The 19,538-nt window shown below is 50.7% G+C and overlaps 5 protein-coding genes across 5 annotated transcripts; 4 read left to right on the top strand and 1 right to left on the bottom strand.

The window, feature by feature from the left end:
- Positions 1 to 2,099: 2,099 nt before the first annotated feature.
- Positions 2,100 to 3,539, top strand: N0V96_007450 (uncharacterized protein; the record flags this gene model as incomplete). The annotated part of the gene is made up of 2 exons (XM_065758023.1): positions 2,100 to 2,652; positions 3,109 to 3,539. 2 exons carry the CDS (start codon positions 2,100 to 2,102, stop codon positions 3,537 to 3,539), a joined length of 984 nt encoding a protein of 327 aa, XP_065613546.1.
- Positions 3,540 to 4,510: 971 nt separating this feature from the next.
- Positions 4,511 to 7,942, top strand: N0V96_007451 (uncharacterized protein; the record flags this gene model as incomplete). The annotated part of the gene is made up of 4 exons (XM_053191598.2): positions 4,511 to 4,598; positions 4,660 to 4,703; positions 5,877 to 5,951; positions 6,005 to 7,942. The coding sequence occupies 4 exons, from the start codon at positions 4,511 to 4,513 to the stop codon at positions 7,940 to 7,942; spliced, it is 2,145 nt and encodes a 714-aa protein (XP_053051160.2).
- Positions 7,943 to 8,036: 94 nt separating this feature from the next.
- Positions 8,037 to 8,420, bottom strand: N0V96_007452 (uncharacterized protein; the record flags this gene model as incomplete). Its single annotated transcript, XM_065758024.1, has 2 exons — positions 8,037 to 8,068; positions 8,120 to 8,420. The coding sequence occupies 2 exons, from the start codon at positions 8,418 to 8,420 to the stop codon at positions 8,037 to 8,039; spliced, it is 333 nt and encodes a 110-aa protein (XP_065613547.1).
- Positions 8,421 to 9,362: 942 nt separating this feature from the next.
- On the top strand, positions 9,363 to 11,782 carry N0V96_007453 (uncharacterized protein; the record flags this gene model as incomplete). Its single annotated transcript, XM_053191600.1, has 3 exons — positions 9,363 to 9,384; positions 9,575 to 11,634; positions 11,690 to 11,782. 3 exons carry the CDS (start codon positions 9,363 to 9,365, stop codon positions 11,780 to 11,782), a joined length of 2,175 nt encoding a protein of 724 aa, XP_053051162.1.
- A 2,565-nt stretch (positions 11,783 to 14,347) lies between these two features.
- GNT1 (N-acetylglucosaminyltransferase) lies at positions 14,348 to 15,484 on the top strand (the record flags this gene model as incomplete). Its single annotated transcript, XM_053191601.2, has 2 exons — positions 14,348 to 14,593; positions 14,666 to 15,484. The coding sequence occupies 2 exons, from the start codon at positions 14,348 to 14,350 to the stop codon at positions 15,482 to 15,484; spliced, it is 1,065 nt and encodes a 354-aa protein (XP_053051163.1).
- Between the last annotated feature and the right edge of the window lie 4,054 nt (positions 15,485 to 19,538).

Consider the following 19,538-nt stretch of genomic DNA (forward strand, 5'->3'; position numbering starts at 1 on the left):
GTCTCCATCCCACCACCCCTCCACACAGATATGAGCGTTTCCATGGTGGCAATCTTCGGAGGTGTCGGTCACGTTCTCGACACTAATTAGTTCTTCCTTCACAGCTTCTAGGCGAACATACACAAACTTTGAAAATCAAATTGGTGAAACGAACCCCTATAGTTTCAACTTTCCCCACTTGCGGAGGAGCGTACATAAATCCCCAGGCGGTTCTCCGGTTTCAACTTTCATCCCGTTCAACTTCGGGACGACTGTCCACTGAGCTAGAATACCGAAACCGGACCGGCTGAAGGAGCCGAGGCCGCAGTGCGCCCGTTGCCAAGACGGTCGCTGTGGCGTTAAATCTAATCTCATGAGAGTCTGGTCTGGTGAAGAAGGACATGGTACTTCATCTGTAAAATTCCGGTATGTGAGGTGTAGGTAGGTATGAGAGTTGGCCGTTTAAGGGAAATTTGACATCGCTGATAGACTCGAGCCGATTTTAAATCTCCCCAAACACCTGCTTCATGGCCGTTGATCGGTTTCTGTGACAGTATCGGTCTTTGAGACCAATGGTATTGGCGAATTATAGGTAGGCGTTGCTTTCCATCTCTCATTCTCGAACGGAATCTCATGACTTCTCGCCAATACCCTTGACCGTGGGCTGGAAAGCTTGCTTGGTGCATCAATGGTGTGCCAGGCGGCGCAGCTCTGAGCTGTTCACTTCCTACCGTCCTAGCTTGACAGACATCCAGGTCGCAAACTAAATATTGCAGCAAACTTCCAACCAGCTTTTCGTTGCGTTCACTGATAGGCTAGAATCATCTTGCATGTAGACATCGAATCAAACGACCATCAAATGAGACATGTCCTGATACATTATACTTATTAAGTGACTGGCAGCACGACATTGTTCTTGTGCTCAATTCTCCGATGAATGCTCAAATCAATGTCACCTTAAAGGCTGTATATTATCACCATTATCTTCTCTCTAGATGTAGTTACGATTGTAGTCAGCTTTTGTCTTGCTCATTTTCAGGACCAAGTAGCCAAGGTTGCTACTCTTTGGGGGAGAGCTTTCAACACATCATCGAAGGCATATGTGGAATTCTCGGCAAATATTTTTAGACTCGACCCTCAATATCATCCAGGGGCCCAAGGTATTATGTCTACTTAGGTAATAGTAAGATGCAGATTACTATGAGTTATTTGCACTTGATCTGAAATATTGTCCGACTCCCTTGGTATCCATATGATTTCGGTGGGTTTGAAGATGAAGCATGTGCCTAACGATCTTTGGCGTTCGAATTGAGGTACCTTCTCACGCAGTGTTATTTCTGGACGAACTTGAAGTCACCGCAACTTTCAAATGCATTTTGATGAATAACAACAAGGATTTATCATGCTGTCATGAGTTACGAAACAAAATGACATTGCGTGCTCGTATGGCCTCTCACGACTTGAGGCTTCAGACCCCAAGGTAGTTTCTCTTAATAACGTGACGGCGGATTGTGCGTCGTGCAAAAACAAATCAAGATTCATTAAAGTCCGAGCTAACAATCTATGTTTATTGGAGGAAACCAAGTAGGATTACGTTTCTTCGGAGTGACGTTGAATTAAAAGCTGTTTGTGTGACTACACTCGGGGGCGCAAGGATCAAAGTGTGCAACTCGTCTGAAGTCATCGAGCTGGATCAAAAATGTATCGATTTTATTCGGAATGAGCTCGGCTTGGATTACGTTTATAAAACCGGTTATGTCTAATGGAAATCGCGAGAGTAGAGGTTAGGTAATGGAAATCCGCGTTCTCGCTTGGCACGCCTCTTGGCCACTTCAACTTGGTGAACGATGCTACGATTCTCCAGATGGTTGAATAATGAGAGACATCTAAACTCCTGTGGAACCACGACTTGTTGAATTTAAAAGGTTCTATGAACCACACAAGAGATTCTGACTTAGATTCCCAGTTTCCTCGTGACGTCCAACTCCATCACGGGGCTTCGGCCACGATCCAACCGGCTGTTTCCGATCAAACGACATCTAAGATAATAACATCACCTTGAGAAGCGATTCGAACCTCTCACAAAGGGTTACCGTTACTCTCCTCCAGATCCAACCAGAATGTACGCGTATGTCCAACCAGCCAGTCCTTGGCTGTCAGAACCCATCAAGTCCTACATCCGAAAGCACGCGCCAAACACCAAGTTCATCGACAACTTCGATCATTTCCCCACAAACGCCAAGACAGTCTTTCAGTTTTGTGATGGTTGGGCCTTGAACCGGAACTTCTTAGCGTTGAACTCAGCGACCACGGGCCTGATCAACGCCTACCCGAACAGCGACGCTTTGGCTCGGAAAGATTATCTTGCCAGGGTTGTAGAATTATGGACGGCCAAAAGACCAGAAAGCATCCTCAAAAGTCATGTGCCCGCTACAGTCCGTCTATCTTTGGACTATGCCGAGTATGTCGAGGAGTCTTTGACTGCTGCGGACGACCTTTCGCTCTTATATTCACTCGAGGCAAACGAGAGCAAGCCCCCAGCGGAACGCGACTGGTGGATTATGAAGCCAGCGTTGGTCGACTGTGGTGCTGGCATCAGACTTTTTAGCACAATAGATGAACTTGCCAATCATCTAGAGCTTGCAGAGTACGAGGTCGAGGGAGAGGACGAGAGTATCATGTTCTACAATACTCAACGATCTATCCCAGATACGACTCCATATTCAGAAAAGAACGACCCGAACTTTTTGCCAACACTATCCACTCCTGGATTAGACTCTCTTGATGTGCTAGTTACCGCCACGGGCGCCTTGTCACTCAAGCCAAACTCGGATGCAGTCCAAAGAAGTCCAAAGCCTCAGTACTTTTCAAGGAAGGCGGTCGTATTCCATCAGCCCAGATGCGCGAGTTTGTCGCGCAGCAATACGTCGTTTCTATTCCGCCGATGGAGAATAGGAAGTGGCATGCCCGAGCCTATGTTCTCTCTGTGGGCCGTCTCAAAGTCTATGTCTTCAAGGAAATGCTTGCACTTCTTGCTGGAGAAGATTACGAACCGCCTTGGTTGTACCCGAGCCTCAAATGTTCTCTTACAAACACGGCCCTTCAAGACAAAGATGTTTTTGTTAATAGGGGAGTCGATGAGAGACTTTTGGGATGCTCCAGATGATTTGCTGCCTGGGGATTGGAAGGCTCACGTCTTTCAGCAGGTCTGCGCCGTTTCCGCAGAGCTGTTCCAAGCCGCTGCACACACAATGGCGGACAAGTTCACGACAGTGAACAAATGCTTCGAATTGTTCGCGGTGGACTTTCTCATAGACTCAGGCGGAACCGCGTGGCTGCTTGAAGTCAATGAAACCCCAGCATTCTACAATGTTGGCATTGCAGGACCTTTGGCACTGCGCTTGATGGAATCTGTGATTTGCGTGACAACGGAACATATGGGCATGGCTCAGCCTAAAGATCACGATCACACTGCTGCAAAAGAGAGGTTGATTCAAGTATTAGATGAGACTGAGAAGCTTGCCAAGAGCAACATCACGGAGATTCTGCCCGAAAGCTGATTGCAATTCGACTCATTAAAGGGAATAATAAAGAATCTCAAAATTTATGCTGAAATATTCCAAGACCCATTGTTTCTAAAACTTTCAGTATCGCTTCCGTCAAGTATGTTGTTCAACCTGGACACTGGCAATTGACCTTGGCAAAGGTTGCCATATCTGATGCTTGCATTGAATCAGCTACGTCGTCGGTAAGGGTAACCGGAATTAGTCGCAAGGCCGCGCTCATATGGAGAAATATTCTAGAAGAACTACCCCGCGTCGGTTTTGCCGCCCTTGATTCTGCACCCCATGCTTGTCTCAAGACGAGTAATCCACTTCGCGAAACTTAAGTCGTGACCTAAAACAGGAGATTCAAATTCTACATGCTAAACGATTGGCTTGAGGAGCGCCATGCTACACACCAAGATTACTTCTTTCGGTCTCTATTATGAGTCCCTTGGTATTAGAAGGAGGTCCCATAGTATAAGGATGATCTTAAGGTGCGCTGGGAGTGGACCTGTCTCGAGATTGTGGCAGGAGTCAAGTTCACCCCGATGTGCTAGGAGCCGCCTGTCAAGTTTGAGACAACCGCGAAACCCGAGCTGTCATCCCGTTTGTGACAAGACATGAGCTTCGCGCCCCAATTTACGGAATCCATATAAAGACTTCAGGTAGAACAGAAAGTGAATGTCAAGTTTCTAAAGTCAGTATCTCATTCCCGTTGTTCAGACTTTGCTCGAGTTCAATCAATCAATCTCCCGGCTGGCCCAATCCTTTTCCCCCATACTGCAACCATTTAATCTACTATTCTATTTCAATTCCGCTTAAAAGCATTTGAGTCATGAAGCTCTCCTCTATCTCAGTCACTCTGGTCGCCCTTTTCGGCCTTGCTGCGGCCTCGCCTCAGCGCGGCGGTAGCCGACAGCAACAAGCCGCGGATCGAAAGGCTCTTCAAGATCTCGCCGGGACAGACGTCGACCCTAATCTTGAGAATGGCACGAGACTTCTGTCAAATGGACAAGGTCAATGCGTTGCAGTCTCCGGGAAAGCGGTCTGTTCTGATGCCTCAGGGGCTACATTGTGAGTTGATCAAGGACGCGTTGCTTTCTATCGGTGCGGATACTAACAAGTATGGTAGTAGTGGTAAATGAGTACGCGTTTGCGTACCAGTTGGAAGAAAGTAGAGTAGGGAGACGTCCTTCTAGAAATACATTCAGCCTTCTTCACGATTTTATCTAAATCATGTGTTGTCGCCTCCTGCCATTGTCGAGGCTGATTAGCTGAAGTGGCTGAACATGCCCCTTGGTTCCGACTCTCCCATCATTCCCATTTGACACCAGGTAAAAGTTAGCTGTCTGGATGATGCAGAAAATAAACTGCATTGTATCCGAGAAGCTCTTTCCACTGCTCGAATTAACTCTATCGCAGTCGAAGTCTACTAGTAAGATTGGAGACTACCCAGGGAGGCGTGGAGACGGGAGTAGAAAAGCCATGCACTTGATGAAGAAACCCCATTGAGTGCAGCATCGATAAACTGGGTAGATTGATTTTTTTTGGCTGGTTATCTGTTGGTTATGAGTCTAAGCTCTAGCAAGTACTCGGAGAAAAGGCAGCAACGCCATATTGTCCGCACAGACACCCGCGCTCTAATCGATGATCGACAAACGAAATGGGTGTCTTTGATAAGTCTCGATGAGTCTGAGGGAATGTTTGCAAAGCCCAGCTTCTGAAAGCCAGGAGTAGAAAGTTTCCGTAAAACTAAAGAAATAGTCCGCTCACCTTGAAGCTGACGCAACCTACACCGAGCATGAATTGATGTGAGGCGAGTCGAGGTGGACCAAGGTGAGGACAGGTGAAGGCCAGGCGGAGCCCGGACATGCCACTTACAGCGCAGGCAGTCAACCGCTAACCGAGATTCTGGGGACCCCTGGCGCGCTAAGCGTTGCTGGGCTGGGCTGATCCCTCCACCGCCGTTTGCTCCCCACCATCAACACAACAAATGCGCTGCCTGCATTTGGAACCAATTCAATGCGACACGCGCCTGCGTAGACGACGTCCCCCCTATACTCCATCCGAAGGGAGACGCAAGACAAGAGTCAACTTTGATTCTTCGAGACCATTTCCTGAAAGCAAAATGTCGTCATGGCGACTCTGCCAGCCAATTCTCTGCTTGCACGGTCACGTCAACCGCGATCGGGCCCGTCGACCAAGACCCTGAGCGCACCCCTCAACGCTTCGATATCTACGAGTACCGCGCCCACCACCAATGCCTCCCTCTTTCTGACCAATCTTCGCCTGTTGGACTTTCCCTCGTTTCCAGACTGGCCAGACTTCGATGCGCAGACTTTTTCTGTGCAGAAAAAGCGCATCCACTGCGTAGAATGGACTCTCTACCAGCTCTTTGTGCTCTGGGACCCGGAAGAGGCGCGGAATGTATGTGCAAATAGTGTGTGTCCTCGACTGTGCTAATCTTTGGTGACTTACAGAAGCTTCAACCTTTCTTTCCGCCCCGAGACCATGTTCAATCCTTGAACCTACGAGCCGCCCTCCTGCGAAGCCTCGACCAGGCCAAGAAGAATGGAGTCCTCGGACGAGACGCCGTGGTTCGCAAGACCATGCTGGACGAATGCAAAGGGGAGAGATTGGAAGAAGTTCTTGCCGTCTTCTCGTCCGCTGTTTTGAAAAAGATGGTGGCCGAAGTGACAGAAGCCGAGCACGAGCATCCAGCTATCGCCCAGCAAGTTGCGTTGGAAAATCGGGGATACAGTGCCGAACGGACGGAGCTTGTGACTCTTGCGCTTGCTCATAGAGCCTGCATCACCAATGCTTTGCGGAAGAAAGATGAGGCCAGGAAAAGATATCGCGGTCTTGCTGAGGTGTTGAACCAGAAAGAGAAAGGCATTGCACGGAGGAAGGAGGAGATCAAAGCCGCTGAACAACTAACAAGTGCTCGAGCCCTGCCAGACAATCTCAAATCGGACACATGGAGGACGGTGCGCACGAACTGGGCTGGGAATGAGAAATGGATGGAGACTCTTCTCTACGGTGACTCCAACGCCCGGAAGGATGGTCTATTGTCGGCTCCCTTTGACAGAGTCTGGCGGCGCTTGGAGTCTGGCCGACTTACCGAATTGGAGACCCACGATACAGGCCTTTTGGAGCAATTGGACGACCGTGTCAGAACACAAAGAGAGAGACTTGTGAGATGGCAGGAATTTCGAGCCGACATGTTTGGCGAACGACGCAAAGCCAGTACGTCTAAGACGTCACAGCCGACGAGAGCAAGACGTGGCATCGACTTCGAGTTCGACTCACATGAGAGCTTGCATCTGGGAGGGACGAGCCCGAAAAAGCAGCTTGCAAAGAAGGGCACTTCATTGACAAGGAATTATTCCAATCTTTTGGATGACTGTCTGGCAGAATTGGCTGAAGTAGGCTCCTTGCCTGTGGTTAAGCTCACTGACACGTTGGGCCCACGGACTCGCCAACACGAGAAGCTAGATGGAATTCTGGCTACGAGGGAAAGCCTCGGAGACGAGACGATTTCAGAACTCAGCGAATTAGAGGACGATCTGCATGGAACAAACAACTTGCCGCGGCGTCCGTCGCTGCAGGAGCCCCATCCCAGACGGCTCGAACGTCCCGCCATCAACATTTCTTCTCGGACCAGCAGCTCTGACCTACCAGCCCCGTTACCTAGCCCGTTACTACTACCGCCAGAGTCGCAAGATGAATTGGCTATACCTCCGCCGACCCCCCCTCTACCGGACGAGGATGACATTACGGAGACGATCCCCAACCGTGTTATAACTCCGCCCCTAGAAGAACAAGGGGAGGCGGATGTTCCGTTTGAAAGGGAAGATAGCTCACCCGAGCCGCCCAAATCACCAACACAAGAGCTGGCAGACCAGATCTTAAAGGACATGGACGTTGCATCCCCGTCGCCTGTCAAGCGCTCCAAACCACGTCATACCTTGTCCCTCGCAGAGCGGACGCGGTTGTCGATGGCTCGGTCCTCGCGTAGCGTCAGATACGACCCAGACGACGAGGAAGACGACACGCTGACTCTGAGACCATCCTTCGCCAGTGCTAATCGCCGGACTGGGGAAGTTACGATTCGCGTGACTGATGAGGACGACCTGGTAGCTCGCACACGCAAGAGCATGGTTGGGTTTGAGGCCGCCCACCAAAAAGCACAACTGGACAGACAAAAATCGCTAAAGAAGTCACGGCCTCGAGCCCGAACCGAGAGCCAGATCCCCGTCGTTGAGGAGGAGACGATGGAACTGGACCCTGATGCATCGATACTTGCCGAGGAGCTGATGGCTGTTGAAGACATGGAGGCTGTATTCCGTAGCCGGCCAAGGATCAAGACAAGCCCGGCCCCCTCACCGTCCAGGAAACCACTGGAGAAGCCTCTGTAGACACCTATACAAACTCTGGACTCTCCAAATGCAGAGTTCAAGCCGCTAATAATACCCTACGTAACGCATTGGGACAACAAAATCTTTGTGATTTCTACATATTGTACATCGTGTAGACACCATGTGCTACATCTTCTCCAGGAATATCATCACATGCTAGTGGTCGCTCCTACCAACCTTGGTTCTTGAGCTCCATGACTCTCGCCACTGTTGCCTTGAACCCTTCCTTGAAACGAGCCCTCCATCTCTCGCTCTTCTGTCTCTTGCGCTTCTTTCCTGGGCGCTCATGGAACTTCTGCAGTTGAAACTGTCTCTTGATCTTGTTCTTCCTGCAGTTGAAGTCGAGAAGCTTCAGAGCCTTGGCCAAGTCCGTCTTGCTGGTAAGATGTACGGTTCGACCAGTCTGTGGACGTGTGCGCAGGTCGGGCTCTTGCTTGCTTGTGGGATAGTGCTTCTTGAGAAATTCATCCGATTCCATAGCGATGATTTTGGAAATATCAAATGTGTCCGAAGTGGCGTCATATGCGTAGGGGCTATCGGACTTCTCCTGAGAAGGGGCAGCCGCGTCTGCGGCCGGCGGCGGAGGCGGCGGTTGGGCGTAGTTCGTCGGGGATGGCTTGGAGAACAGGCCTTCAAGGTTTGATCGTGAACCGGAGCGAGGGGGGGCGGAGAGGATTGACGAGGTTGCAAAGGTACGTGGGTGAGTCCATAATGGCTGTCGGAATGCTTGTGATGCATGCAGAGAGGGATTGCGGATGGTGCAGGTGGTGAGCAGTCTCTTGCTCAGCAACCCGATTTCCGACGCCCTAAAGAACTTTGATTAGTCAAGAAATAACAGCAGTACGACGAGAGATACTCACATTGCGATTGAGTGTCGCCGAGGCCAGGCGAGCACAATGCAAAGGGAATCGATTTGGCGCAGCTTTAGCGATTGACCTCACAATATTTCCATCCAAAGTCCAGACCTGACGACTCGCGAATTCAATCGATTGGGAGCTTGTTCGGTGAAGGGTATCTCCGAGATGCCGAGGACCCACCACGATGGATCGACCAATCAGAGAGCTGTCGCGTTGCAAGGCCAATTCGCGTTGGCCTCGCGCCGAATTTTGGAGAGAACTGGATCAGGCCCAGAGAGACTTGACTACAGAGACAGACCAAGAGCTTCAGCGTTCGACTTTGGAGCTCTGCGTCCCACCCACCGCCACGCTCTCCGCCAGCCTCCGTCTCCCACGCAGGTCCTGTCACCCCTTACCTTCCTTCCATCTGAGCGGCGAGCTCTGAAGGGTAGCATCACCGACAGTCTGTTCATCACTGGCAGCATTTCATCTCCGCGACACGAGGCAGTCTCGCCAATTGTAGAATCCTTGATCAACGATCCCGCATCTGCTCTTCCATCAACAACCCCGCAGATTTTCCCACCATGTCCTACAATCCTTATGGAGGTGCGTCAAGCTTCGTACCCCCAAACGATCTGTTTCTCACTCATCTCTGTAGCAGGAAACCCGTATGGGCCACCTCCGTCTTATGGTGGCTTCCCGGGGTCCAATGGCGCCCCAGGCATGGCTCCTCCACCTGGTCTAGGTTCGGCATACATTGCTATGATACCAAGATGCTCTGCTAACCCGTCTTCAGGCCCTCCGCCAGGCATGTCTTCCGCTCCGGGAATGGCACCACCTCCCGGTGTCCAGCAGTCCAACAATGCCCAAGCTAACCGACAAAGCGGCCTGCCGCCTAACTTCCAAGCTCCCGCGAACCTCCCAAATATCAACTTCAGTGCACCCGTCATTCGTCTTGGTACCATAGGTGGCAAGGCAGGCGGCCCCGATGTCGGCAGGAAAGATAGCAATACTCCGAGCGGCGGAAGACAAGGATTGGGTATGGACCGCGGGTACGATCAGTCCCGCGCTGCCGCACGCGAGCACATGCAGTCCCTGGTCCCTCCGAACAACGAGGAGAAGCTGAGAACACTGTTCGTTCACAAAATCCCCGAAGGCGTTAGAGGCGATGAAGGCATCGAATCCATCCTCAATTCTGTGGGGAAACTTCGGAGATGGGACGTCGCTACTTCGGTACTTTCTGACGGCAAAGGAGCGAAGTTTGGCTTCGCGCAATTCGAGGATGCCGATTCCTTTGCAACCGCTTGCGATCTGCTCCAAGACATCGAAGTCCCCCTGAAGCGACAAACTCCATCCGAAAGTGCACCATCGGAAGACGACTCTTTCGACGGTGTAGAGATGGTTAAGCTTCAAGTCACCATTGACCCGAACTCTCTCAAGTACATCGAATCTTACAAGGAAGGCAGAGGTGATGATAGTAGTGCCGAATCCCGGACAAAGACTGCCAAGGATACTCTGAAGCAGGTCATCCGAGACCTCGTGTATCCCAAATCCGCAAGCACAGCCGACGGCGAAGGTGATGTGACGATGGGCAACTCCGGAGAAAACGTTGAAGTTGTCAATATCCCTCTGGCTCAAGATGATGAGCTTGCAGACATCCCTGCAGAGATGAGAGAAGTTGTCGCCGCAGAGATCGCGGCGTTCAGAGAACGCAGCAACAAGCGAGATCTGGAGCGTCTCAAACGCGAGGAAGAGATGGAGGAGATGGAACGAAACCGCAATGGACCCTCTCGGTCATCACGGCTGGATTCTCCGCCGCCTTCCAACTCCAACAATATTCCTGTTGGACCTCGTGGGATGCACAACGCGCCGTCGGGCCCCAGAGGACAGAACGGATCCCGCACGACATCCTTTGTGAACGGGGGTATTTCGAATGCCGAATTGTCTATTAATCGCGAAGACGAAGATACGGAAGCCGACGACGAGGAGATTTACCAGCGGGAACTCTCGAAGCAAAAGTCAGAGGAAGAAAAGATGTATCTTGAGGCGGAGCGGAAATGGGTGAACAGAGAACGTTCCCGTGCTGCAGCCTTGGAGAGAGAAAAGGAGCGTGAATTACAGGATGAGGAAACGCTGGAGAGACGCGTACAAGAGCAGCTTGAACGGGAAAAGGCCTGGGATGACGAAAGAGAAGCGTCGAGAAAGAACCACTTGTATTACCGCGACCATGCGGGCTGGGTGAAGAAGCGACAAATCGAAAGAGCCGATGAACAAGCCAGGGATGAGGCAGATCGGAGGGCCGAAGAGGACGAGCGTCGGAGAGAGGCTGCAGACATGGAGAGGGCGCGCGGTATGGCCGACTCCTTCCTTGATCAACAAGCCCATGAGATGGAGCAGCGACAACAAGCAGCCGCGTCCGCACCAGCGCCCTTCAAGCTATCGTTGGGCGCTGCTGCTCAGCGCGCACAAGCCCAACGTGTGGCTCCCCAACGACGGACTGTTGCTGAGGTGGAGGGTCTTCTTGACGACGAGGAACAAGACAGCACAACGAGGAGACAGCTTATCCCCATTCAGTTCGAGCCTACGACTGCGGCGGATAAGATGACCGAGGAGGAGATTAGCAAAGCCGTTCGTGCTCTTGCCCAGGAGATCCCGTCGGAGAAAGACGGCCTGTGGAACTGGACCGTGCAGTGGGACTTCTTGGACGATGCCATCATCCGCGACAAGCTTCGTCCATTTGTCGAGAAGAAGATTGTCGAGTATCTAGGCGTACAAGAAGAGATGCTTGTCGAGGTCGTGGAGGAGCATCTTCGGAAGCACGGGAAGCCTTCAGAGCTGGTGGAAGAGCTTGCAGCGGTGCGTATACCATGTCCAACTCTTCCCTTTGTAGGGTCGCTAACACTTACCGCAGGCATTGGATGATGAGGCAGAGGATATGGTCAAAAAGTTATGGCGCATGGTCATCTTCTTCACGGAGAGTGAGAAGCGTGGATATCCAGCATAGTCTAGGCAGCCCCTATTGTATTATATCGACATCCCGGCGGCAGCACCATTGGCTGCGCTCTTCGAGGAGGGCGGAAGAATCATTTCAGCAAAGTGCTGCTCCTTGGCCACATGTGCGGAAAGAAAAGTGAGCGAGGCCGTAAAGGCAACTACTCCCCCGAGTTCACAGACATCAGGGAACTCACTCTATTTACTAGAATATCCGAAGTGGTGAAACCCTCCATGGTCTCTAATCCAGAACATCTGCGTTGCCGAGTGAGATGATTAGGAAGAGAAGCCGTAGGCCATGATTGTACGTGTCATTCGTCATTAAACTATTGATCCTTCTTTAGGTCTTTCGTCAATGTCTTCTATGGAATCAACAGGCATTTCGGTCTTCCAGAGAGACCCGAACACACCTCCTAGAACCATCGTGATACCGGAGTACAACTACAAGTCAGTCAGTTGAAAGGGTTCAACAACCTAAGTCGAGGACTCTTTATTTCTTACCTCAAAGCTCAATGCATGAGGCGACGAGAGTAGGGGAATCGTCGAGGCTGATAGAAAACCCAAACTCTGAGCATAATTCTTGGCAATGGTGCTCGATACACGGACCGCCCAGGAGACGAGAAACCCTCCCATGGCTTGCAACAGAACGAAGTCCCAGACCAGTATCGTGTACCCACGGAAGAAACCTGTGGTGCTAAAGTCTGACTGCCACAAGAAGCCGCCGAGTGCACATAAACAGCCGTATGCCGCCAGCTGAGCGTTGCGAACCATGAAACTACGTTCTGAGGACTTAAGGACAGCTTCCATGTAGACACCAGCGAAAGCGCTACAGCAACCAGCCACTAGCATGGCGACGATTCCGAAGGCCCTATCTTTGCCTGTATCACCGCTGCCGACATCGCTCAATGACGACGGCAGAGAACCGACCTGCACCATGACTATTCCCGCTGCCATGATGACTAGGCACAGCCATTGATGAGGGTGCAGAGTCTGTTTCAGGAGGGCTTTGCTGAAGATAGGTGTCAGGATGAGCTTGACCTGCGAAAGCATCAAGTACGGCAGAATACTGAGATGGTAAGCTCCAAAACTCTGGCTGGTGGCCGAGAGCGTGTACAGAAAAGCCGGTATGGCAGCGTTGTCATGGACGCTCCGCACGTAATCTAAAAACCCGGAAGTAGTTGCCGAGCGGTCTTCAGTGTTGTAAGCCCAGACACAACCGCCGAGGGAGATGAGCAACTTCAAAGCCTCGGAAAGGACGACAGCACTGAGAGGCTCATACCGAGCAGAATTGTTCTGCAGGCGGCTCTGCACCTTGTGCTGCAACTAATCATTGAACCCTATCAGTCATATTCTGGTTGTCCAAGGTCGAACCACAAGCTAGGCGCAGTCAAAGGCTGTCAACTCACCAATATGCTGGCCGCGTTTTGACAAACGAGCTTCAAACTTTCTGTCAGATCCTGTCCTCGCCAACGGGAATCGGAGTATGGAAAGTTACCATCGCGAGAATGATGCCAGCCGTGATTCGAGCGTATCGGCGACGCGCAAAGTTGCTTGGCGCCATAGTATCCTCCGTTTCTTCGAATGCTCATTGATCTTGTACGTTTTCCATCGTGATTGTGGTCATTCTGCTGTTCTTCGTTTGGATACTGGCAGCAATTTTCCTACCGCGTTCACCGCGCCGGAATCACTATCCGAAAGTTGCGGTAGCTCAAGGACAAGGCGGGGACCGACCCTTTCGTGTTGTTGACTCGTTGATCAGTGAGCCATATCGACTCATTCTCCACTTCATAACTTTAAGCCAGGGGGACCCATCTCGCGCCAAAATGGCGATAGTCAAGCCACCCAAGAAAGGGAAATGGCAGTTAGGCAACATTTGGTACCGGGGAGTTGAGACCGACGTTGACAATCGTTACAATACTTCTAATGGATTCAACATCAACCCAATGAACTTCTTAGCCTTGAGAAAGCTACAGTATTGTTTAAATCGCACGTTTCTTCCGAACCACAATGGCCCAACACTGACAGCGACCGTCCTGACGGTTCGGCCTCGGCTCCGGGCACTCCGCGTTAATGGTAGATTTGCGCTAGCAACCACCCTTGTCGCGCCCCAAGAACCCCCAAGAGACTAAGACTGTCATCGATCCCTAAATAGGTGCGCGTCCCACCCGTCTGACATTTAGGCCCTTGGGATACGAGGTCTTTTGCGCCAGGAAGCCCTGCTTCAGCCATAGTTCTTTATGGTGAAGATTCACTTTTCCGAAGTCTGCGGGAAATCGTTCCTCATGCTGTTAGCCTCCTTTTATGAAGAGGAGGGGCATCGCTGCATCCTGCACTAGATTCAAATAAGGAGGGCGGCATCCTAGACCATGGAACGGTTCCTTCGGCTCATGTTAAGGTTTTCGTGACTTTCCCCCTGATTCTCCAAGTCCTTCTTTGTACACATCGTCTTAGTACGCACGATTCTTCATGGACGTACACAAACGGTAGCCGAATCCCTACCTACGCCTCAATCCTTTCGTGGTATCAGGTCGCCTCAGTGGGCTGTCAACTCAACCCATCTTACCTCTCCTTGTCGATCATGTTTGTATCAACGAAGCGCGCCGTTGCACTTACTTGCGGAATTTTTGTCTTCGTTCTTTTGACGGGCTATCAGTCGATAAAGTACAATTTCATACCAAACCCTCTACAAAATGTCCTGAAGAACGGCACATTCGATAGCCCTGGCTCGCTCGCAGAGCTGAAGCCGTTCTGGACTACCGAGCAGCCAGAACCTCGATTTGCCTATGTTCAGTATGCGACGGACATCAACTATCTGTGTAACGCAGTATGTCTACCCTACTATTTTAGGAGGCGGCGTGGTATACGGGAGATCATTTGCTAACGCGCAGACGATTAGGTGATCAACTTCAATCGTCTGCACCGCTTCGGCGCGAAACACGATCAGGTCCTGATTTTCCCCAAAACTTGGGTGGAAGGGGATTCGAAGGAGGCCAAAGCTATTAGGAGCATCCAAAAGGCTCTACCAGACCTCGTCATGCGGCCGTTTGGTCTACTAACGACACACAAAGGAGAGGCAACATGGTCCAAGAGCCTGACCAAGTTCCACGCCTTCGATCTTACAGATTACACACGAGTGTTAGCCTTCGATTCCGACTCGCAGATCTTGAACAACATGGATCACTATTTCCTGGCCCCAATGGCAGCCGTCGCCGTCCCCCGTGCGTATTGGCTGAACGAAAAGGACACGCCCGTCGTCAAACAAGTCCTTGGCTCCCACGTCATGCTCATCGAGCCTAATAAATCGCGGTATGACAAGATTGTGCGCGAGGCGCTAAAGTCCGGGGATTTCGACATGGAGGTTATGAACCACATGTTCAAGGACTCGGCCATGATCCTCCCGCATCGTCGATTGGCACTTTTGACCGGCGAATTCCGGGCCAAGGAGCATCAGAAATACCTTGCGCCCGACGAGGACGAGGAATGGAACGCCATGGCCGAGGTATCAAGAGCCTACCTGGTTCACTTCAGCGATTGGCCGTTGCCAAAGCCGTGGCTTTCACGTTCGGATGCGCAATGGAAAGCTGCCTTGCCGGACTGCCCCGATGACGAAGAGGACAAGCCTGATCGACCCCGGTGCGCCGATCGGGTTATGTGGGAAGGATTTTATGAAGATTACGAAAGCGACAAGAAGAGATACTGCAAATCTTGGTTATAGTTGCGGCACACATACCAGTGCAGAGTTATGATAATCCAAAACCTTACGTCTCGACCTAGGAGGAAGCGGACCATAGCGAGTCCGATGTCAGCACGTCGAGTTGTGAATGATCTCGTGTTTCGGCCAAGGACGACAACGACAACGACGACGAAAAGCCCCGGGAAGTTCCCTATGGCCACCTCAGAGCGCTCTTAGCCATGGTATATAACTCACTCCTGAAGCGTTGCCAGCGGCCGGGCGGCGTCATCCGGTCCTTCCGACTTATCCGACACACACGGCGCCGGAGCGGCTTGAGCATGCCGAGCTCCATGGTCACTTACTACCAAAGGCTCCACGGCGGGCGAAAGGGTGGTCACCTGGGCCGTGCTAGCCGGCTATTGCAGTCTTTTCGCCTGGTAGTCGGGGAATAAGGAAAACCAGCTGGCAAACGTCGCTGGTAGGCCCTTGTTTACCTAGTAGTTTGGCTGTCATTAGGATTTCTTTCAGGAAACCACGTCATAGCTCGTGATCTCCTATGATACCACGAGAGTCTTAGTCGGGGATGCGCCAAGTGAAACCTCGAGCAAGATTTCGTCTCCTGACCAACCTGAAAATAGTGGTCTTGGAAGGAAAATAGAAACGTTGAATAGATATAGAAGAATATGACTGACTGCCTACCAAATCCAAGCAAGCATCGTTCGCATAGTCCTGTGTTCATCGTCCGAGGCGTGCTGCAATGCCCTGATATGCGCTCGCCAGAACCTTATCTTGTTTTCAGCAATACTGATTGAAATTGGTACATGAGCTTTCTCGAGGATGTGCCTCTTTTCAGCTTTTTAGACATTGCGCTATACCGCCCGTTCAGGTTACTATCACCACACCCTATGCTACTGCTTTACATGATAGTACGTTAACGGTCAAAGATTTCGCATGGTCTGACAGTTCGACGTGTTGTTCGGCTTAACACTACTCTTTCGGCCGTGTTCCCCTATCGAGACCGGTTATTAACGAGTCCCAGTGTTAGAGACAGGGTTCGTATAATTAAGAGGGGAGTCTAATGAGCAGTCAGTTTCCTCTGGCAAAATGCATTATTATTTTCTAGACAATGTCCAAATATGGCGGGATCCGAGCCTGCGTTTGGAATTGCAAATCCAAGAACTTACCCGGAAAGGCTGGACGTAGCGAGGGAGCTCTATTAGCTATGAGGCCAACAGCAAGCTCTCGGGTGCTCCTACGGTTGACTATTAGTGTCGAGCGCTCCAAATTTGACGCGATGAAAAGTCGTATGACCGCAGCTGTCATGGAGTGGAGGCCAGAGAAAACAAGGCTCATGATGGATGCTTTTTTATGATTCTAAAGCTGGGATCGGCGAACTCAAAATTGGGATGTCGGCAATGACATCTTTTGGTACGTAACTAAGTTAGAAGGCGCTGGTTGTGAAGTGACTCCAACATTGTAATTTCTAAAGACGGTTGTGACGAATTAGCAAGTTCTAAGTAAAAACATGTACCACTTGGGAGAGGTCGTACGGCACAATTTATGTGATACGTGAGTTGAGAGTGGTGTTAAGCGCTAGTGATCCCTTTAACTCGGGTTTGCGAGAGTCTCAATGTAAGAGAATGAAGAGCAGCTTCAGTTTTCTCATTAACTTTAGCTCGCCACATGGGGGGTTGACTTGTCAGACTGTTAGACCAAAGCTAGGGAAACCCTCTTGACCGCCATAGCACAATGCTGGAAGGAAGTATATGCGTTTATAAGTTAGTATTGTATGGCTAATGATGTATCGATGAAGCGATAGATTATAAGCCCTGAGCTCTATTCAGTAAGACTTCAAGAAGCTAATCTACTCATAGATCTTTCACATCGATTCTGGCTCGGTCTTCCTCTGCTCCCGTCAGATCCCTCCCAACATAGACAAGGCTAAGAGTGGTCGGATATCTTGACCCAGCTGAGCCCACTCATTGAGCAACCGCCTAGTTGCAAGTAGGGTTGTAGGTGATAGCGGGGTCGTATGATACGCAGCGGTTGTTGCCGCAGATGGGAATGTAGTTGCAGCGAGTCATCGAGCCACAGCAGTCGTCATTGCATCTGGCATAGAGCTGTGTGCATCTTTCTACAATTCGATAGCTTGATTAGAGACAGATGTACAACACGAAGGATCTTATGGATTTACTCACTTTCAATGGCAAAGAGCGCACCGGCGTCAGCGTTGGGAGAGGATGGCACGGCAGCAGCCAGAGAGGCAAGGCCGAGAATAGCGATCTTCAGAGTTGCATGCATCTTGATGAGGAAGTGTCTTGATCGTAAAGAGTGTTGGGTATATCGGAGTGAAGGTGAGAAGTCTGTCAGCTATCGTCTGATGAGAGAAGTCATGATTGAAGGTCAAAGGCGTCAAGGCTAGTTTTTATAAAGACATTGCTGAAAGGATGTGAAATGTCGGAGTAGATACGATTATTCGTACTGTTCGTATTGCGCCTTACATCGTACAATGCTGGATGTTCTCCCTCTGGAACCTACAGAGTAAGGTTTTGCGGTCATCCGCCGGAGGATCCGCGGGATGGATTACTCCGTATTGATACTCAGGTTTTTGCGGAAATTGCAGATAATATCTCGGCTAGTCAGATGTATGTAGGAAAAGGTGTCGATTGTGGTCAATTGCGTCGGTCGCCCATACAATAAAGTTCTTCTACACCTGCAGTGTCCTCCAAGACATAGCTCGCCCAGCCGCGAATATGGTGCGTGCGGCAAGTACTATATGCAGAGTCATCCAACTATATTATGGGTTACTCAGGCTCGGAAGTGATCAAACAAACGGACACTCCGTACTATTTAGTATTTACTTTTCAAGTTTATTACAAATGGACCATCGATTTGAAGTTGTTTGCTATTTCAGGGCATGGTAATACGCGCAGACATGTCACCCATGCGCCTATATCCTTTCTCCTATAGTACGGATATTCAAAAGCCCATTCCTTATGCATTTTGATTGCAAAGCAACTGAGAGCAAGCGCCAGGAGAAGCTGGAGCCGAGACCCAATTGAAAGCTGAAAGAAGCATATTCCAATTGTCAAGACATGATAGGAACCTGGGAAGTGGCCCGGAGGCTTGGGCTAGGAATTTGCGCAACGTGCCTTTGAACCTCGCTCTCACCTATTTCAATTAAAAAACTGTTGATATCACCGTCGGTATGGATCTCATTGCCATTGAGCGACTCCCAGTTACATGGAGGTATGGGTCATCAGATAGAATATGCCACGATCCTGCTGGAATACAAGGTGAAACAGTTGCAGCCCAATCTTTGGATGACGATCCCACGTCCGTTTCAATCTCGAAATACCAAGTGTTTGAATCGTCCAAAGTAAGACAGCGGGATCGGGAGATGAAGAAAGCCCGGGGGCCGGCCAGATAAACTCAACTTGTAGTGAAGGACCCGAACTCCAAACAATCGGCTCGTCGCGACGCGATCTAAGCCGGCGTGCACACACACAGTGTCGGTACCGGAGCGGCGATCGGAAAGACCAGCAGAGTTTCAGAAATCTGGTCAGCTGTGTTGATGAGTCAGGGAAACATAGTTATCCGGCGAGATCCGGCTCCGACTCACAACAGCCCGAATCGCCACATGTCGCACGGGTCTGGTGGAGAGGAGAACAATCCTCGGACTGAGATCCAAGCTACGAATGTCACTTGATGAGCATCCCCGCATGCGGCTGCGTCTTGCTGCGTCTCACAGAAAAATAAATTGGTAAGTCCGTAGGCTCTGTCGTTGAATTTGAGTCAACCGAGTAGGTTTTGGTTTCCGGGAAGGCAGCAAACATAGCCCAGAATCCACCGATTACCGCCGTCCTGCCGGCCGTGTGGGGGCCCGAGAGGTGTCCGAAGTCGCATGGCGCCGATGGCGCAATATGTCGCCATACCTAAGCTCCAGCCTCTTATCGGCAATCTCTGTTTCCCTTTCAAAGGGTCTCTCCTCAGATGCCCATTGACTGACTGATCGAGAAAAGGGGAAACATTGGGTATGATGTCAGGCCTGATTGGCCGATACTGCGGCGTTGCCTTCCTCCCCAGTGAATGGGAA

Source organism: Colletotrichum fioriniae (assembly GCF_027942845.1).
Source record: "Colletotrichum fioriniae strain IMI 355084 chromosome Unknown scaffold_8, whole genome shotgun sequence".
NCBI classification, from domain to species: domain Eukaryota; kingdom Fungi; phylum Ascomycota; class Sordariomycetes; order Glomerellales; family Glomerellaceae; genus Colletotrichum; species Colletotrichum fioriniae.